At 41.1% G+C, this 19031-nt stretch overlaps 1 protein-coding gene across 4 annotated transcripts in view; it reads right to left on the bottom strand.

The window, feature by feature from the left end:
• The window catches only part of LOC125631933 (uncharacterized), a 61953-nt gene that overhangs the window by 41227 nt on the left and 1695 nt on the right, over positions 1–19031 (bottom strand). For all 4 annotated transcript variants that reach the window (XM_075125503.1, XM_075125506.1, XM_075125505.1 and 1 more), the window contains exons 2-6: positions 13680–13779; positions 7061–7129; positions 3023–3053; positions 1301–1360; positions 75–155 (exon numbers count right to left, since the gene is read on the bottom strand). In XM_075125503.1, the coding sequence (XP_074981604.1) occupies positions 75–155; positions 1301–1360; positions 3023–3053; positions 7061–7129; positions 13680–13742 (304 nt within the window). In that variant the 5' untranslated portion in view covers positions 13743–13779. The remainder of the gene's footprint in view (positions 1–74; positions 156–1300; positions 1361–3022; positions 3054–7060; positions 7130–13679; positions 13780–19031) is intronic.

The following is a 19031-nucleotide window of genomic DNA, read 5'->3' as shown; positions in this document are numbered from 1 at the left end:
TATAAATTCACTCAATCCCTCGGGAAATGTAAACATTGCTGGCATTTAATTACAGCATTTAAAAAAATGCTCACCAAGTGCAGGTTCTGAATCTTTACATGTATTAAGCTGTTCTTCCAAGGTTTGTCCTTGAAACTTCTCTGGCTCAGTTTGAACTATAAAATAAAAGCACTTTATTAAAATGTGGTTAGTTCCCTTTACCAAAGCAATAACCGCCACGCACTGTGTACTGTTATATACTTAGATACTCTCTAGAGCGGTGGGAAATCTAGGAGAAGGAAGTGGTGTCCTCCACTTCAATCACGGACTTAAGTTTGCCAATAAATCCAAACCAATCCTTGCTCTGCAATGCCCTTCAGGAGGAACAGCATTGAGCCATTTGATGTAGTGAAGCATTATCCCTGAAGTCCCACCCACTCACACTGTCTTCTCTTGCAAGGAAAATGTTGTAGAGGTACAGTAACTCCTTACTTAACATTGTAGTTATGTTCCTGAAAAATGCGACTTTAAGTGAAACGATGTTAAGCGAATCCTATTTCCCCATAAGAATGAATGTAAATGGGGGGGTTAGGTTCCAGGGAAATTTATTTTTTGCCATACAGTACAGTACTATAGTTGGGAGGTCCCCCGCCTTACCCCACACAGGCACAGCCCACTGGCACTGGAGACAATGAGGCAGGCAAGGAGGCTGAAGGTGCTGTAGGCTAAGAGAAGCACATTGCGCAGCAGCAGCAGCTTCCCCTACTCTGCAAGCACCAGGGGCGGGGAGCTCAACCCTCGGCCCACCCACTCCACTCCATCCCCAAGCCCCCACCCTTAACCCACCTCTTCTTCCCCTGCTGCCCTTTACTCCGCATACTGCATCCTCGCACCTCCCCCCTCCCTCCCCTGCCACCTGACTGCAGCAATCAGCTTGCTTGCGACGTTCAGGGGGAAGTGGGGAGGAGCGAGGAGACGGCGTGGCAATCAGCTGGCTTGCAACATTTATGGGGCAGGAGGGTGAGGGGAGGAGCACGGACTTGGTGCGCAGCCTCCCCCCTCCCTTCCCTGCCTCCTGCCCACGGCAATCAGCTGGTTTGCAGCGTTCGGGAATCCTCGCTCCTCCCCTTCCCTCCTGAAGGCTGCAAGCAAGCTGATTGCAACGGGCAAGAGGCGGGGGGAGGAGGGGTAACGCGCTGATCCGCGGGATCTGTCGGCCAGCGGGAGGTGCTAACTTCTAGCATCCCTGGCTCTTGCAGGACATTAAATCATGGCACAGCTGCATGTTTGTGCATTATATTGAATAAGGAAATTAACTTACCATAATCAGGAAGTTTTATAGGTGCTTTTGCTTGGTCCCCTATTCCACCCACAGTTTTAACTAAAAAAAAAAATGTAAAAATTTATGAACAAAGACTGGAACGAGATCTTGAGAAGAACCCAGTCACAAAGACTGGACATACACCATGTTTAAAGGAAACAATGCGAACTTCTTGTTGATGTGTAAAGGAACAAATTATATTACTTTAATCTCTGTGTACCAAAAGTTAAATTTTGCTGGTAATAGTTGAAGCACAAACATTCATACCAAAGAATTACAATACACCAAATTAGTGCTAGACAATTTAATAAAGAGGACAAGAAATTACAATACCAACCAAGCTGCCAATTTTACAATTAATTAAACTCATACCAAAGTATTAAATTACAGCAGAACCCAGTAATAGTGAAAATCTCCAAACGAACCCAGCCTGGAATGAGAGTCTGCTACATTAAGCTTTAAATCCAGCACTTCACACCTACTTTGAGACATTACATGATACAGAGAGGGGATTTAGAATGGGCTAGTTAATTTCATATAAAGAGCTCTCCTCTGGCATAAGGGCAGAGCACAGTGCTCCTGGTTACCCTTGCGTTCACAAGGGACTGCTTATCTACACAGGGGAATTGATGAGAACAGCTAATGTAGACAAGCCCTGAAAAACCAGACAAGATTACAGGACAAAGAGGAAACCCTGCTGGCTTCACCCCCTCTGCAAGAAGAAGTAAAGAAAGTGTGTCAGAACCCTCCTTCACTGTAATCATACATTGCAGAAGTTATTTCTATTCAAAATTTAATATTTAAAAAGATTTTATTTTGCCATGCATGAAAGACTAAAATTATACAGATTTAGAACATACAGTGCATCATTTATTCATACGTAAACTGAGTTTTTCAGTCAGAAAAGGGAGCAGATTGGGGCGGGGGAAGAGCAGAGGAGTGGTAGATTATTCACAAATAAATTCTCACAGATGGCCAACCCCCTGCGTTGGGAAGAGAATTGCCACAAGTCCTCCCTGGGGTGTTCAATGAATAGATTTGGAGCACCAAACAGGCCTTGTGATGCTTGCGTCTGAATTTGAATTCTGGTCTAACACAGAATAATGGGATAAAAGTAAGAAAAAAAGAATTCCAATGTATAAAAAACAAAAACAAAAAAATGGAAAAAACTGCCCAGCGGTGAGGGGTCTATTGTGCTGTGGGAACTTTCTCCAAACAATACAACAAAAGCCCAACATCTTGGGACATAAAAAATTAAATTGAACATTTAAATTTAGACTGGAAAAAAGCACTGGAAAATACACTGTATCAAACTGTACAACTTTAGGGCCAAGGGTGTGTAAAATGACTTAAGTCTTTTCCACCTCTGAACTTTATAAAATACAACCACACTATTTTTCTGTTAAAATAATTAGCAGTGGAATAATTGAAGTTGACAATTAAATAGCTATCATTTGGTTTAATAGTTAACCCTCCACAAGTAATGAATTCAAACCTCTTCTAGCTGTTTCTCTAGTGTAGACCAGGTCCTCTTATGATTAATCCCAAAATGTTACAATTCTAGTGCCCAATCCTGTACACCCCTTGCTAACACAATTAGTTACACTGACTTCTGCAGGATTGGACCTAAAATTAAAGTTCTTAAAAAGGTCACTTTCAGTTTTGTATGGATGTTTATAAAAGACATCTAACCAAAGCAAAAAGTTATACTTTAGCACTTACCAATGCCATGGGCTTTTAGAGCTTCTTCAACCTAAATTGATGAGAGAAAAACCAATTTAATGGTTTAATTTCTTAGAAATTTTACATTGCCAAAGAGATGGACAGTCACTATTTATATAATAAACTAATTAGATTAAGGATTACACAAAAGATGATTATTCAAAAAATTTTTCTCCAATGAATGGATCAATGGATGTCAGGGTGAATAAGAATCAATTTTTTAAAATCATAAACGTATTTTTTTAAATTTAAATTAAATACAGGTTGAAAAAATGAACCTATTTAAAACAGACAACCTAGGTTAAGGCCTAGACTTAAATCTATTATGATCATTGAAATTAAATACAAAAATAATATTAAGCAATATATATTTGCTACCAAGTTCTAAAGAAATCCAGACCACTGAACTACTGGAAGTCACTAGCTGAGCACCTAGAACCAGAGTTTGTTGCAATGCTAAGAAAGCTTTTAAGAGCAGGAGCCTCTTCTGCAGTTAGAGAGAGAATATTTTCTTCATTTCAGTTTATTCTATTAGTTCAGTCCAATGACTAGTTCAGTCACAGTTAAGAAACCATTTGGGAATTCTAAAAGCAGCGGAGCTTGTTTTCCACTCCCAATCTATGAATAAAAACTAGGTGTGAGAGGATGAGATGTACAAGTTCCAAAATTTTGAAGGACACACAGCCCAGAAACGGTCAGTTCAAATCACTAACTACAGATAATACCGCTTTTGTTTATTAAAACAATTAGTTTAAAATGCAAAACACGTTTTGATAAACTTTTAAATCATTTTTCTTATGTATCCAGTACATTTAAGATCATTTAATTTTTAAAAATGCTGGTTTTGTGCCTTTTTAATTAAACTTGCACTTCCACCCAAACAGAGCTTGACACCAATTACAAGTATAAATTAATCATTATCTAGTAAATCAGAAATGCATAAATCACCATTTTCAAACATAAATGTAACAGTTAAAGACTCTATATACACATTTTTAAGCAATTATATTTATTTAGAGAGTGTATCCTCTTGGTTCGCCAAGAGAAGCACTGAGTTTAGGGTAAAGGCTATATTTAGCTGCAAATCAACATTTCAGGGGTTAGCAATCAATTACAATAAACTTTCTTTAGGAAAATAGTGAAGAAGTACAAATGCAAAACATAATTAAAATTGATTTTTAAATCAATGGTTCCTGCTTGCTGATTTAAATCATTAGTAAAAGTCAATTATTTACATTGTTCTGATTTAAATCAATCCACTTTTTCCTATTATATTAGCCTCATTATTCAGATTAATTAGTATCTGCATCTGTATTTGATCTTGCCTCATGCCCCTTGCTGATTAGAGCATGAAGCTCTGAAACATATTTTGGGCTATATTTATAAAGGGAACTTGGGCACCAAAATCCAATATTTAGGTAATAATGGCATTCACAAAACCATAGCTCAGCTGCTGCCTAAAGCTGCACGTGCCAACTTAAATACCTAAGTTTCTGCCAATGGGTATGCACAAAGCCGTTTAAGTCCAGATGCCATCCCAGAGCCCTTGCTCATACCTAAGCGCTGACAGGATTCCCAAACTAGGTGTTCCCCCCTACAGGACCTGAAAAGATGAGTGACCTAGCCAATAGACTCTAATGGGTGGGTAGGTCTCTCTCTCTCCCCTCTCCCCCCCGTCCCCCAAGAAAGGACTGACCTGTCTTAGGTGACTAACTTCAGGGAAGAGTTAATAGCTGAGAATCTTAAATGGAGATAGGTTTCAGAGTAGCAGCCACGTTAGTCTGTATCTGCAAAAAGAACTGGAGGACTTGTGGCACCTTAGAGACTAACAAATTTATTTGACCATAAGCTTTCGTGGGCTATACAGCCCACTTCATTGGATGCATTCATTGGAAAATACAGTAGAACGATTTTATATATACAGAGAACATGAAATAATGGGTGTTACCATGCACACTATAACGAGAGTGATCAGTTAAGGTGAGCTATTACCAGCAGGAGAGAAAAAAACCCTTTTGTAGTGATAATCAAGGTGGGCCATTTCCAGCAGTTGACAAGAATGTGTGAGGAACAGTAGAGGGGAAAAATAAACATGGGGAAATAGTTTTACTTTGTGTAATGACACATCCACTCCTAGTCTTTATTCAAGGCTAATTTAATGGTGTCCAGTTTGTAAATTAATTCCAATTCAGCAGTCTCTCGTTGGAGTCTGTTTTTGAAGTTTTTTTGTTGTAATATTGCCACTTTTAGGTCTGTAATCGAGTGACCAGAGAGATTGAAGTGTTCTCCGACTGGTTTTTGAACGCTATAATTCTTGACATCTGATTTGTGTCCATTTATTCTTTTACGTAGAGATTGTCCAGTCTGACCTATGTACATGGCAGAGGGGCATTGCTGGCACATGATGGCATATATCACATTGGTAGATGTGCAGGTGAAAGAGCCTCTGATAGTGTGGCTGATGTGATTAGGCCCTATGATGGTGTCCCCTGAATAGATATGTGGACACTGTTGGCAACGGCTTTGTTGCAAGGATAGGTTCCTGGGTTAGTGGTTTTGTTGTGCGGTGTGTGGTTGCTGCTGAGTATCTGCTTCAGGTTGGGGGGCTGTCTGTAAGCAAGGACTGGCCTGTCTCCCAAGATCTGTGAGAGTGATGGGTCATCCTTCAGGATAGGTTGTAGATCCTTGATGATGCGCTGGAGAGGTTTTAGTTGGGGGTTGAAGTTGACGACTAGTGGCGTTCTGTTATTTTCTTTGTTGGGCCTGTCCTGTAGTAGGTGACTTCTGGGTACTCTTCTGGCTCTGTCAATCTCTTTCTTCACTTCAACAGGCGGGTATTGTAGTTATAAGAATGCTTGATAGAGATCTTCTAGGTGTTTGTCTCTGTCTGAGGGGTTGGAGCAAATGCAGTTGTATTGTAGAGTTTGGCTATAGACAATGGATTATTTGGTGTGTTCTGGATGAAAGCTGGAGGCATGTACGTAAGAATAGCAGTCAGCAGGTTTCTGGTATAGGATGGTGTTTATGTGACCAAAGCTTATTAGCACTGTCATGTCCAGGAAGTGGATCTCTTGTGTGGACTGGTCCAGCCTGAGGTTGATAGAAATTGTTAAAATCATGGTGGAATTTCTCAAGGCCTTCTTTTCCATGGGTCCAGATGATGAAGAGGTCATCAATGTAGCGCAACTAGAGTAGGGGCATTAGGGGACAAGAGCTGAGGAAGAGTTGTTCTAAGTCAGCCATAAAAATGTTGGCATACTGTGGGGCCATGCGGGTACCCATAGCAGTTTTCCTCTCCTGCTGGTAATAGCTCACCTTAACTGATCACTCTCGTTATAGTGTGCATGGTAACACCCATTGCTTCATGTTCTCTGTGTATATAAAATCGTCCTACTGTATTTTCCACTGTATGCATCCGATGAAGTGGGCTGTAGCCCACGAAAGCTTATGTTCAAATAAATTTGTTAGTCTCTAAGGTGCCACAAGTACTCCTGTTCTTTTTCCAAATGGAGATAGACAGCTAAGGCCCAGATCAATCGGAGTTAGGTGCCTAAGTACCACTGTGAATCTGGGCCCTAAATCCTGCCCTTTTTCATCTGCATTTCATGCTCCTGGCTAGCTTTGGTGGCACTGAGAATACCCTTCTTAGATGCCAAGGCTCCTGTGCTTTGTAAAGGGAGTGTTAAGCCCCAACTTGAGGCTGTGTATTCCACTGGTTGGGTACCTAGGAAATAGGCACTGCAACACTGAGTGTTGCAATGTTTAAATCCCCCTTTGCTCTCACTAATCCAGACAGCAAGACACAGCTAGATCAACATGAACCTTTTTAAACATCATTGCTATACAAAAAAGTTCTGCTTTACTGTACATGACAAACAGTAATGCAAGAAAATTCTAAACAAAAATTTAGATGCTTTGCTAATTTTACACATTTTAGAACATTACTTTAAAAAGAAAATAGTGATTACAATCCTACACATCATCATTGTTTAATGTAACTATCTACAAAATCTGACACACACAAAACCCTAATCTTACCGTCTTGTGTTTGAATCCAAGAAAATGAGTCTGCAAGTTTAATGCAGAAGCACATGAGATTTTGCAAATCTAGGTTAAAAAGAAGATTCATAATTATTTCTACAGTATTATGCAAGCAAACAGAAAAAATACTATAATTCTGAAAAATATCATTCATATTTCAAACTAATCAAAATCTCCCTGTTTAATAAACTCCAGTTATACCCCTGAGGTTGTACAAACTGATTTCTGCTGAAACAAAACTCCTCTAAACCCAGACTGAACAGCAGGATGTGGATTCTCTGGTAATTGAGCACATCCAGGTCAACAAGGCCCACAAAATGCGCAGGCATACCTACAGAGGTTATGGTCATATCAACCCCGACATGAGCTCCCCGGGTCATACTGAGATGATCCTCACTGAGAAGGAGCAGATTGCTCCAAAGCCAGAAGAGGAAGTTGCTCAGAAGAAAAAGATCTCTCAAAAGAAGCTGAAGAAACAAAAACTTATGGCTCAGGAGTAAATCTGACACAACAGATGTACGTAAATAAAAAAGAAAACTGCTATTACAAAAAAAAAACAAAAAAAAACCCCCAAAAATCCACTCTATTCACTGGGTTCCAAAGAGGAGGATCAAAGTACTGTCTTTCATTTAAAAGTCCCTCTCCATAGCATAAGATGGTTTCAGGTTGGCCCAAACCTTTCAAATACATTCAACTGAGGGTAGGCCATCTCTCTCAAACTCATTAAAAGAGGTATGGAAAGGTGATCTTCAAAAAGATCAAAATAAAGGATACAAAACCCAAGCTCTAAAGAAATTTGAAAACTTTGACCAGGAACTGTTGTGTCTCTTTTCTCCTGTTGTTCAAGAAGTATGATTCACATCAACGCTTCATTGAAGGGACTAAAAAACTGAAGAGAAAGCAATTGATATAAAATGAAATGGTCTGAAAGGAATGTTTTCCCCCATACAGCCCTTGAAAGGTATCCAGGGTGAGTGAGTCCTTTAAGCAAATGTAGACCTCCTAAGGTTTGTATACTCACATTGGGCAGGGAATGAGCAGGGTACTGAAACGCTGAGGACACCATCTGCTTAAGGCATTCACTCTACATACATTTCATGGTCTGTAAATACCTTTCTTATCCCTTCCATGTGCCCTAGCACCCTGTACATCCAACCTCACACTGCCAGACTTTCCATATCCCTTATGACTCCCTGTGCCTCCATCCTCCCTCATCCCCAACAAGTCTCCATAAGCTCCCCTCAGTCCCCAATGAGCTTGCATACATTTGTCAGAGACTAACAAGTCTAATGAGGTTTGACAGACATCCACATTTACAAGAAGCAAGAAACGCTCCACACCCCCTGCATGCCAACCACTCCCTCTATGCCTCCCCAAATAACCTGGTTCCACCCAAGTTCCCTCAGCAACTCAGCTCCTCTTTGTGCCTGAAAACAGCCAGCTCCCTCACATCCAACATCCATGCTCTCCTCAGTAGCAACAATTAAACACACCAGTTCTCTCTCTTCCACCCAACAAACTTCAGTAGATGCATCAGACCCTGACAAATGTATGTAGGCTCATTTGTGGAAAGATGAGCCAAATGAGATTAATCAGAGGTGGTGTACATGTGTGAATGAAGATATCCAGGAGCCTCCACTCCTCCCCGACAACTCCCCTAAACATCCCAGTTCCTCCCAATGTACACACAAACCTCAGTAAGGTAGTCAGGTTCAAAAGCCAAGGTACATTTGTCACGCACCAATGAGCCTACTAAATGAGGTTCCTCAGGAGAGAGGGGATAGATGTCTCCCTCCAACATATCTGTTTCCCCATACTCCCTGCCTTAACCCTGCTTCCCTTCTAAGCAAAATAGCCCCCACTATGCAAAGGCCTCACGTGTGTTCAAATCTGAAGAAATTAAATGTAAAGAAACAAGATCTCCACTTCGCAGGTGCTTTGCTTCTGGGGGAGTGTAGAATGCATACTCTCTGCACGACTACCTCCTGTTTTACACATGTCCCTTCCTAACCAAGAAACTCTCCCCTCCAAACTCACACAACACCCAGCTGCCCCACTCCGTGTTCAACAATTCCCCCATGTTGTCTCATCCAACATTCCAATTTAAATACTCTGGGGCTGGGGAATGGAGACCATTTCCCCCCACTTCTCTGTATAGCCTTCTGGAGGATAGTTGGCTGGTTTGGCACATCACCCATCTTCCTTCTCCAGGGGCCTGCCAAGGAGGGTCCGCTGTCCTGTGAAATCCTTCTGGGAGCGTGGCCCTTCAAAAGAAGAGCCTTTTCCCCACCCAGCAAAGCCCATACTTGCAGCCAGAGTAGGAAGTTGGGCTATCATGCTGACTTTTATAGGTAGGACCAATGATCATCTACCCCCAGAGTTAATACTTCCCTCTACTGGAGAGTCCTCACAATGCACAGACAAAAGAATTTCTCTCTGATGCTCTGCCTAACATCCCCACCATCTGCCTAATGCCCTGAATACTTCTGCTGCCCTTGCTAAATGTGCTTCATACTCACAACATCCTGATGCCTCTCAACACTGATACTGACTTCTGTTTATTAAGCTTCCCTCTCTCTCTGTTCCTACTTCCCCTCACCTTCACTGCCCCTCTACTTGCCTAACCCCTTTGCCAAAGCCAGTCTCTTTTCCCTCCCACTCACCTGGCGTCCACCACAGCCTCTGCCACACAACCACTATTTCTCACATTCTGCCACAATTCCTTTATTACTTTCTGTCATCCAAAGCACTTCAGCTACTTTGCAATTCATTTCTGCTGCACCTCCCTTCTACCCTCATCCACAAATCCACCAGCCACCACACATGCTGCCTCATCCCCTTCCTCAAGTCCTGGGTCAGTCTTGTGTGCCCAGCTTCCATGTCCCCTTTCTCACTCCCACTCCACATGAATACAACAGATTCTTGCTGCCTCCTTTCCTCATGTACCTTATGACTTCCATCTATCCCCATCCCTTCATGTCACCCCCCCGGATCATCTCTCTCCTATATTCCCCATATATACCCCATCCCAAATCCCCTCTATTGTGCCACAATAGCCCCAGGCTCCTCCTAGCCCCCCCCCCCAAAAAATTCTATAACCTCATCACCATCACTCCTCTCTGCTCTTTTTATGAATATGGGCTTTAAGAAGGTCGCAGGCTATGTTACAAAGAGCTTACAATCTAAAACAGACAGGACAGACAAAAGATGGGACTGGAAAACAGTTCAGTGACAGAACTGAGAATAATACTCAGGTCTCCTGACTCCCACTCTACTGTCCTACCCAACAGACCTTTCAAGAAACACTACAACTGGTATTATGGAGTAACCCATTCATAAGGAAAATTCCTTTCTAACTTCCATCAGTTAGAGGCGGACATATGCCCTGATGCATGAGGGTTTATATCCATTTCAAATTATATTTTCTGGGGGGAAGGGGAGGGCACTAAGCATTTAAAACTGTTTTAAGGACTTTAAACAGTCTGCAGTATATGTAACCAGAATTCTTAAATTTGGAGAATGATCTAGGATTAGGAAGTTTATGCACGTAGATATACACTAGCTCTGCATTTCCTGATATTTGTATGTTGGCGGCATGTTAAATACATCAGCAATTGGAAAACACTGTGAGAGGCACCTTCCAAATCCTAAAATGGACAGACACATGGATGGTCTTCTCTATCCTGACTGTCCAATTAAGAATGTGTGCGATGCACTGTATCTCAAAGTAGCACCCTGTAACTCCCATATTCATCATTTGAATATCATTGTGATATTTCATATAAAGCATGCCTTGCAAGGTATCATATGAAAGGTCACATGCTGAAATTCATTGTTCTGTCAAAATATGCATATAATCATTGTATATGGAATTATAATATTCTGCTATATGGTTGACACTGAAGTATGCTATGTGTCTGGAAGACGCCCAGAGCTAGCTCTCCAGAGGCACCAAAGGAGGTGACCCATACACAAATGGGTGTTAAGTGACCATCACAAGCCATTGAACAGCAGGGGAATTGTAAACAAGAAATTTACAATTCTATATGAGACATTTGAGCAAGCACCACACAATGGGGATTGACTATGACTATAACTCAGCAAGGCCCACCAGGACATGTCTGGGCCAGTATCTTCCTTGGGACATGAATTGAGAGTATAAAAGAAGGCATCATAGAATCACAGAATATCAGGGTTGGAAGGGACCTCAGGAGATCATCTAGTCCAACCCCCTGCTCAAAGCAGGACCAATCCCCATTTTTTGCCCCAGATCAACTAAACGGCCCCCTCAAGGATTGAACTGACAACCCTGGGTTTAGCAGGCCAATGCTCAAACCACTGAGCTATCCCACCCCCCAAGGTGGGACTTCATGAGACCACCTCTCTCTTTCCCCGCCTATGCTGAAGACAACGAGAACGCTGGGAAGATAAAAACTTTGAACTGAGGAGACTGGTCCCAGGCAGAGAAGGAAATTCAGCTGCATATTAAGAACTGGAACCTGCATTCAATATGCAATGGGGCGAGAAAAGCTATTTGATTCAAATCTTGCTTAATCTGAAAGTTTAGGATTTAGAATGCATGTTTACTTGTTATTTTCTTAGGTAACTAATACTTATAATCACTTAAAATTTATCTTTCTGTACTTAAGAAACTTACTTTAATATTTTATCCTTACCAGTGAGTTTGTCTAAAATGCTTGGGGAATCTGCTCAGATTACAAAGGCTGGTGCATGTCCACTATCCTTTGACGAAGCAGTGAACTAATTAATGAGCTTACATTGTTCAAGAGAAGGTCTTGGTTAGCGTAAGACGGTCCATTTCTGGGGTGCAAGGCTGGGGAGATTTGCTAGTGATTCTCCATATATGGTTCATGTGTGTCTTAGAGTATTCATGCAACTTAGCTGGGTGTGTCCCTTGCATGTTGTTAACTGAATGATCATAGCATCTGGAGAGGTTTGCTGCTTGTCACTAGCAAAGCATCATGAGAGACAGCCCGGGCTGGAGAGTTAAGGGGGCACAGTGGTCCCACTGTTCCAGGTTGTACCCCGGGGGTCCCATCACAGTAAGTATGTCTTTATGTGGACTTCTTACTGCTGTAAAGGACAGAATTGGATCAACTACTATATGAATATGCACAAAGAATTATAGTTTTGGTCCCTGGTGAGATGAAAGTGTGTGTTATGGATGGATAAGGTTGTCTCTTAGGATACGTCTATACAGTAGAACCTCAAAGTTCAGCAGAGTTACGAATTGACCAGTCAACCACACATCTCATTTGGAACTGGAAGTACGCAATCAAGCAGCAGAGACCCAAAAACAAAAACTGTACAGTGCTGTGTTAAATGTAAACTACTAACAAATAAAGGGAAAGTTTTAAAAAAGATTTGACGAGATAAGGAAACCGTTTCTGTTTTTGTTTCATTTAAATTAAGATGATTAAAAGCAGCATTTTTCTTCTGCATAGTAAAGTTTCAAAGCTGAATTAAGTCAATGTTCAGTTGTAAACTTCTGAAAGACCAACCATAACGTTTAGTTCAGAGTTATGAACATTTCGGAGTTACAAACAACCTCCATTCCCAAGATTCTACTGTACTGTAATTGGAAGTGCAGTTGCAGCTCAGGTAGACATACTTGCTCTAGCTTTAATCTACCTAGCATGCCTAAAAATAGCAATGGCTTCAGCATGGGCTAGAAACATGATTACAAACCCAGGACTCCAGGTGCCCTTATACACCCACACTGAAGCTCAGCACTACAGCAGCTTCATGTCTATTTTGATCTGTGGTAAGCAGACGAAAGCTTGCAGCTTGGGTAGGCATACATGAGCAGCAATTCCATCTGCAACTGCAGTGTAGACATATCCTTGGTTGTTTTTTTATCCAGGGCATCATCGCAAGACCAAGCTAGATCTATACAACACTCAAAAGGCTCTTAACTTCCAGTTTATGGGTGTGCATCAATGAAGACAGTTAAGAGTAACAGCACTGACTATTTCCATAATTTTCCCCTTACCCACAGACACACATGAAATGCATGACTAGCACTCTCAGCCTTAACTATTAGCTAATGATATTTGGGTATGGACAGCTTCTATGCAGCAGTGCACACAAATCAAAGGAAGACTCTACAGTTAGGTGTTAACTGATTGCAAAGATTCCAGACCCATGTGGCAATTTAAAGAATGGAATATCTGTGGAGGCTATTTCATTATTTAAAACATTTTTCTCTCTTCTGATCTTGAGAATCAAAAAAATATTGTACCTGAAAAAAGATAATGCACAGCATCTATAGCCAGAAATAGCTGGTCTAGTAGAGTTGGATTATCATTTTAATAGAGAGAAAAAGAGTCAAGTATCTGCACAGGAAGACCTTGTATTGGCACCAGCTAGAAATTTGATAGGGGTGATTAAAATAAATAAAATAAAAGGGAGGAGGAGGAGTTCCAGAACCTGGGCAATAGTTGGGCAAATCACCAGACAGATGCTAAGCCATTTTAAAGCTAGCTAGTTTTCAATGGTTTCCCCAAACTCTTTGATTTTGTTCCTACTCTCAAACCCTTCAACAATGGATAAAATTATAATTTGTCAAAGGCCCTTAATAATATGAAGTACTCACATTGCAGTAGAAAGGATGCTGATGCTGCTTCTTCTCTTTCTTTACCTCAGGTTCGGTGTCCATGTTTGAGATTTAAAAGAGATGAAAAGGACTAGGAAAGCTACAAAAATATTTATGAAGTATTATTTTAGTTGGATGCAAGACACGAGAATTCTGGTTTAATCTGTCAACATGTTATAGTACCGGGAGGGGCGGGGGGAACACTTTTTGGCCTGAGGGCTGCACTGGGTTTCGGAAATCGTATGGAGGGCCACTTAGGGGAGGCTGCAAGGCATGCCCCAACCAACCCCCCCGTTCCCTAACGGCCCCCCCAGGACCCCTGCCCCATCCACCCCCCCTGCTCCCTGTCCCCTGACCGCCCCCAGAATCCCCACCCCAACCAACCCCTCCTCTCATTCCTGACTGCCCCCCCGGGACCCCTGCCCCATCCAATCACCCCTTCTCCCTGTCCCCTGACTGCCCCCGTCGCCCCATCCAATCCCCCCCTCCTTCCTGACTGGCCCCCCAGGACCCCTGCCCCTATTCAACCCGTTTCCCGCCCTCTGACCGCCTGGACCCTTATCCACACCCCCTGACCACACCCCGAAACTCCCCTGCCCTCTATCCAACACCCCCACTCCCTGCTTCCCTTACCGTGCTGCCTGGAGCGCCAGTGGCTGGCGGTGCTACAGCCACACCACCGGGCAGCACAGAGCACTGGTCAGGCTTGGCTCTGCAGCCCTGCTGCCCCAGGAGCTCGCAGCCCTGCTGCCCAGAGAATTGTACCGGCGGCGCAGTGACCTGAGGCTGAGGGAGAGGGGGAACAGCAGGGGAGGGGCCGTGGGCTAGCCTCCCAGGCTAGGAGCTCAGGGGCCGGGCAGGAGGGTCCCACGGGCCATAGTTTGCCCACCTCTGTTATAGTAGCTGGGTATATGCATATTTTAAATGTTTGGGTTTCGGGTGTTTTCTTTTCAGCAACCTGGAAGTTTAGCTTTGAATTTCCAGGCTAATTATTGTGTTTTGAGAACATCAGTGTTTCATTAAGAGCAGGCCTCAAATTGGGGGGAGAGGGGTGGGAGAGGCACTCTCCCAAGCCCTACCCACCAGGCATAATATACACACATCTAAACTATAATCATATGCTCTGCCACACTTCTCAGGTTTTACCTTTTCAGATACATGTATGGACAGAGCCAGATTGAGGCACAGATATTACAGCCATGTGTTTAGGTTCCCAGCTTCCAGAGACACATGATATCAGAATCTAAGATTACATTTTAAAAAAATGTTTCTAGTTCATACAGTTGTGAAGAAAAGCCTGAAAATCTGAACCATATTTAACCAACTCAGATTAGTTGCCAGATTGTGCAAACAGACTCCAGCAGAAAGCAGAGCAACAGCCTTTACAACCAGTAAGGAAGCTACCTGGCCTCTGTATGTCTACAGAGCATTTTGGAGTAAGTCTCCCAGCTTGGGTCAACAGACTTGGGCTAGCGGGGCTAACACTATTATTCCAAAAATAGCTGAAAAGACTTCACTGTGAAATTGTGGTTATGGCTCTGAAGCCTAGGGCAGGGGATGGTCTTCAGAGCCAGAGTTCCAGCCTGAGCCACAACTTCACAGTGTTGTCTATACAGCTATTTTTAGAGCACAACTATGAATCCCACTAGCCCAAGTATATCATCCTAGACTGGGAGGCTTGCTCCAAAATGCTGCACACATACCCAGATCCACTACCAGAGCACACCAAGTCATATTATTGTCAGTTACTATCCCAACCACTGCTGTCCCTACCACTACGGACACCTGGGAAGACAAGAAGGGCCTGAGCCACCTCAGCTACCTTCTCCAAGAAGCTAGGTGTAATGTACTGTACCTCAAAGTAGCACACTTTAACCCCATATTCATCATTTGTATATGGTTATATTTCATATAAACCATGCCTTGTCATTGTTCTGTCAAACTATGTATCAGGGTGGAAAAAAATCAATACTTGTTTTTTTTTTAAAAAAAAATTTATTTAAATTGGATTTTTTTGATAAAATAGGTTTTTTCCTCAAAAACCTATCTAAAAACAGTTTTAATTAAGATACAATATAGCTCAAAGATATCTCATTATGGAATAGGAATTATAAATTCTAATTCTATAGTATCAGACAATATATTCATGTAATGTTTAAGAAAAGTTTTGTAAATGAGTTCCAATAGTTCATGGATTAGGGACCCAATCGTATGGGATTCCAGGGGCTTCTGTATAGATTATTTAGGTTAATCTTTCTATCTACCCAATGGGACTCAGTGCTCAGTCTAGAAGATATCATCAGAGATGCTTAATTTTGCAGTTCTTAAACTGTGGATTTGTGTCTCCAGAGATAACCTGCTTGTTAACAGCAAAAATGTTTTAAAATAAATAAATAACATATAAAGGTGAGAAATAACAGACCTCAACCCTATTGTCTCTCTAGAAATTTGTGTACACAGAGTCAATCCCTTACCTCTCTCTAAAAGTGCAAAGTTTCAAAAAGTTCAGTGAATAGAAGATTGTTAGGGGCGGAATAAATCTGGACAAGGAGAAGAAGTCTGGAGATAAATGTGAGAAGAGAGGGACAGGCAGTAGAAACACAAGTGAAACTGTTTGAGCAGCATATTCCAGAAGTCTTGAGGTCTTTCTGAGTGTAGCTTTCATTGATTTAAGATCTACCATACCATTCTCTCACTAGAAGGGAAAACCCTAGTTTGGGAATATTTCAGTAAAATTCCTCTACCTGTGAGTAAAACAAACATGCATGCAAAATGCAAACAGTGCAACAAAGAAATGCAAGGCCTGATTGCCCGAATGAAACAACATCATGAGAAGTGTTCCTTCTCAAGAGGAAGCTGCATTGAATATGATGAAAGGAACATGTTTGAACATGCAGGATCTTCAGGTTGGTAAACTTTTTTATTTCATACTTCTTTCTTAAGGACTGCCTGTCTTCCTTCTGAACTGTTCTTGAATTCTCATGTTTGAGCAAAACATATAGTTTTTACTCTATGGTATTATCATTTTAGATGAAGTTGTGATCAAAAATAAATAGCTGAAATAGGCAGGCCTTCCTTTTACAACTTCACCTTTAAAGTAGTACTGAGTGTCAGTGAATGCAATGAATAATACTAAATGAGCAGTATGGTAATAATAATTAAATAACTGCATTGACTTATTTTGTTTAGGAGAATCCATCCTCAACATAAGGATTCTGAAGACTATCCACCTTCAAGATCACCATCATTTTCTATAGTTTCAGAGTTATCTGCCAATGACAGTGTTTCAATCACATCATGTACGTCACATCGCCACAGTAGCACCTGTAGCAAAAAGAAAAAAAAACCTCCATAATCCAGAAACAACCCTAGATAAATTTCTGATAAGAACCAGCAGATTACAAAAAGAGATAATTGATAAAAAAAATTGCCTGGTTTGTTTATGCAACAAACTCTCCTTTCCATATGACTGAGAACCCACGCTTCATTAACATGGTTCAGGCCAGGATACAGTCCACACAACAGAGCAGATGCCGTAGGCAAATTGCTGGATAAAGTTTATGAAAGAGAAATTGAGCAGTGTGCAAAAGATCTAGAGGGTAAAATTGTTAACCTGAGTCTTGATGAGTGGAGCAATGTCCACAATGATCCTGTTGTATGTGCTTGTGTGACAACAGAAGAAGGGAATGTCTTCCTTACAGAAACAAGTGATACATCAGGAAATGCACACACAGCAGAATACTTACAAGAAGTAACAGTAAAAGCTATAACAAACTGTGAAAAAAAACCCCTCAAACGTCTGGTACACAGCTTGGTCACAGACAACACTGCAAATGTATCCAAAAGGAGAAGAAATTATTTAGGAGTGAAGAGAGTCCCATTTGATGCACTGCCTTCCAGAAATAACACTGTTGAAATTGCAAAATACTTTCCACTTTGTAGCAGCTGCTCTGAAAAAAGTGGGAGGAACCAAGCTAACTCTCCCACAAGACGTGTGATGGAACTCAGTAGTGGACGGTTTTGAGCACTATATCAAAAACTGGCCTAATCTGATGACAGTTTCTGAACAAAATCGTGAAAAAATAGATGGCACTGTCACAGCCAAAGTTCTCAATATTGGGTTTAAGAGAAATGTTGAACACATGCTGAGTACCCTGAAGCCCATTTCTGTAGCCTGGAACAAAATGTAGGGAAATAGCTGTTTTATTGCTAATGCTGTTGAAATTTGGAAGGAACTGAGTGAGATCTTAAAAAGAGAAATATGCAATGAAAGTTAAATTACAAGCATTAAAAAAACGAATGGGACAAGCACTATCTCCAGCTTGTTTTCTTGCAAATATTCTCAATACTTAGTACCAGGGTCAAATCTTAACTACTGAAGAAGAGGAGTTGGCTATGACATGGACATCCAGCAATCATCCCTCCATAATGCCAACTATAATAAACTTCAGAGCTAAGGGTGAACCATTCAAGAAACATAGGTTTGCTGATGTTTTAAAGGAAGTCACACCAGTGAACTGATGAAAGTCACTTAAGCACTTGGATTCAGAGACCATGGAAGTGATAATCTCACTTTTAACAGCAGTAGCTTCTTCTGCAGATATAGAAAGAATATTTTCTTCCTCTGGACTAATTCATTCTAAATTGAGAAGTGGTTTGGGACCTGAAAAAGCAGGAAAGCTTCTTTTTCTTTTCCAGATTATGAACAAACAGGAAAATGAAGGTGAAGACAACTGAGTTAGCTGCAGAAGCCAATATTTTAAGTTTCTCATGTTGACCTGGCTGACATAGTCGATTTAATTTTTGTTTTACTTTAAAGAAAATTCATTTAACTCAATTTTTATTTAACTCAAATTCAAAAACAATTTTAACAAAAACAAACATGATTTTAAGAAACTTGAATGTTTAACTAAATTCAAAAATTCATATGCTTGTTTTGTTAAAATATTATGTGTTTGCTGTTGAAGAAAAAAATCCAGAATACATAACGCTGCTGTTTTAGTTAAATAAAACAATTTAAATGTCTGTCTGGTGATGTTCTCCTCCTAAAACAGCGTGGCAAGAAAATCTTCCAAATATTAATGATTAACCTATTGAACTGGAGATAGTTCACCTCCCAATAACTTCAAAAATATCTGTTTCAATTACCTTTGTTAAATGAAATAACCAAACAATCATTCATTTTCTGATATAGCTGTAAAACTAATCTGAAAAGTTTTCAAAATAAATCACGTTAAAAATATATAGTGTATACCTTCTAAAAATGAAGTCTATATCTATCTCTGAGTTGTGAAGACTATGTATTAAGGTTATAACCACCACCAAGAATGCACTTTTATGTAGAAATCCATG

This window comes from Caretta caretta, chromosome 2, assembly GCF_965140235.1.
Source record: "Caretta caretta isolate rCarCar2 chromosome 2, rCarCar1.hap1, whole genome shotgun sequence".
NCBI lineage: Eukaryota > Metazoa > Chordata > Testudines > Cheloniidae > Caretta > Caretta caretta.
Note: the sequence above shows the minus strand (reverse complement) of the source record. Positions and strands in the feature narration are given on the sequence as shown.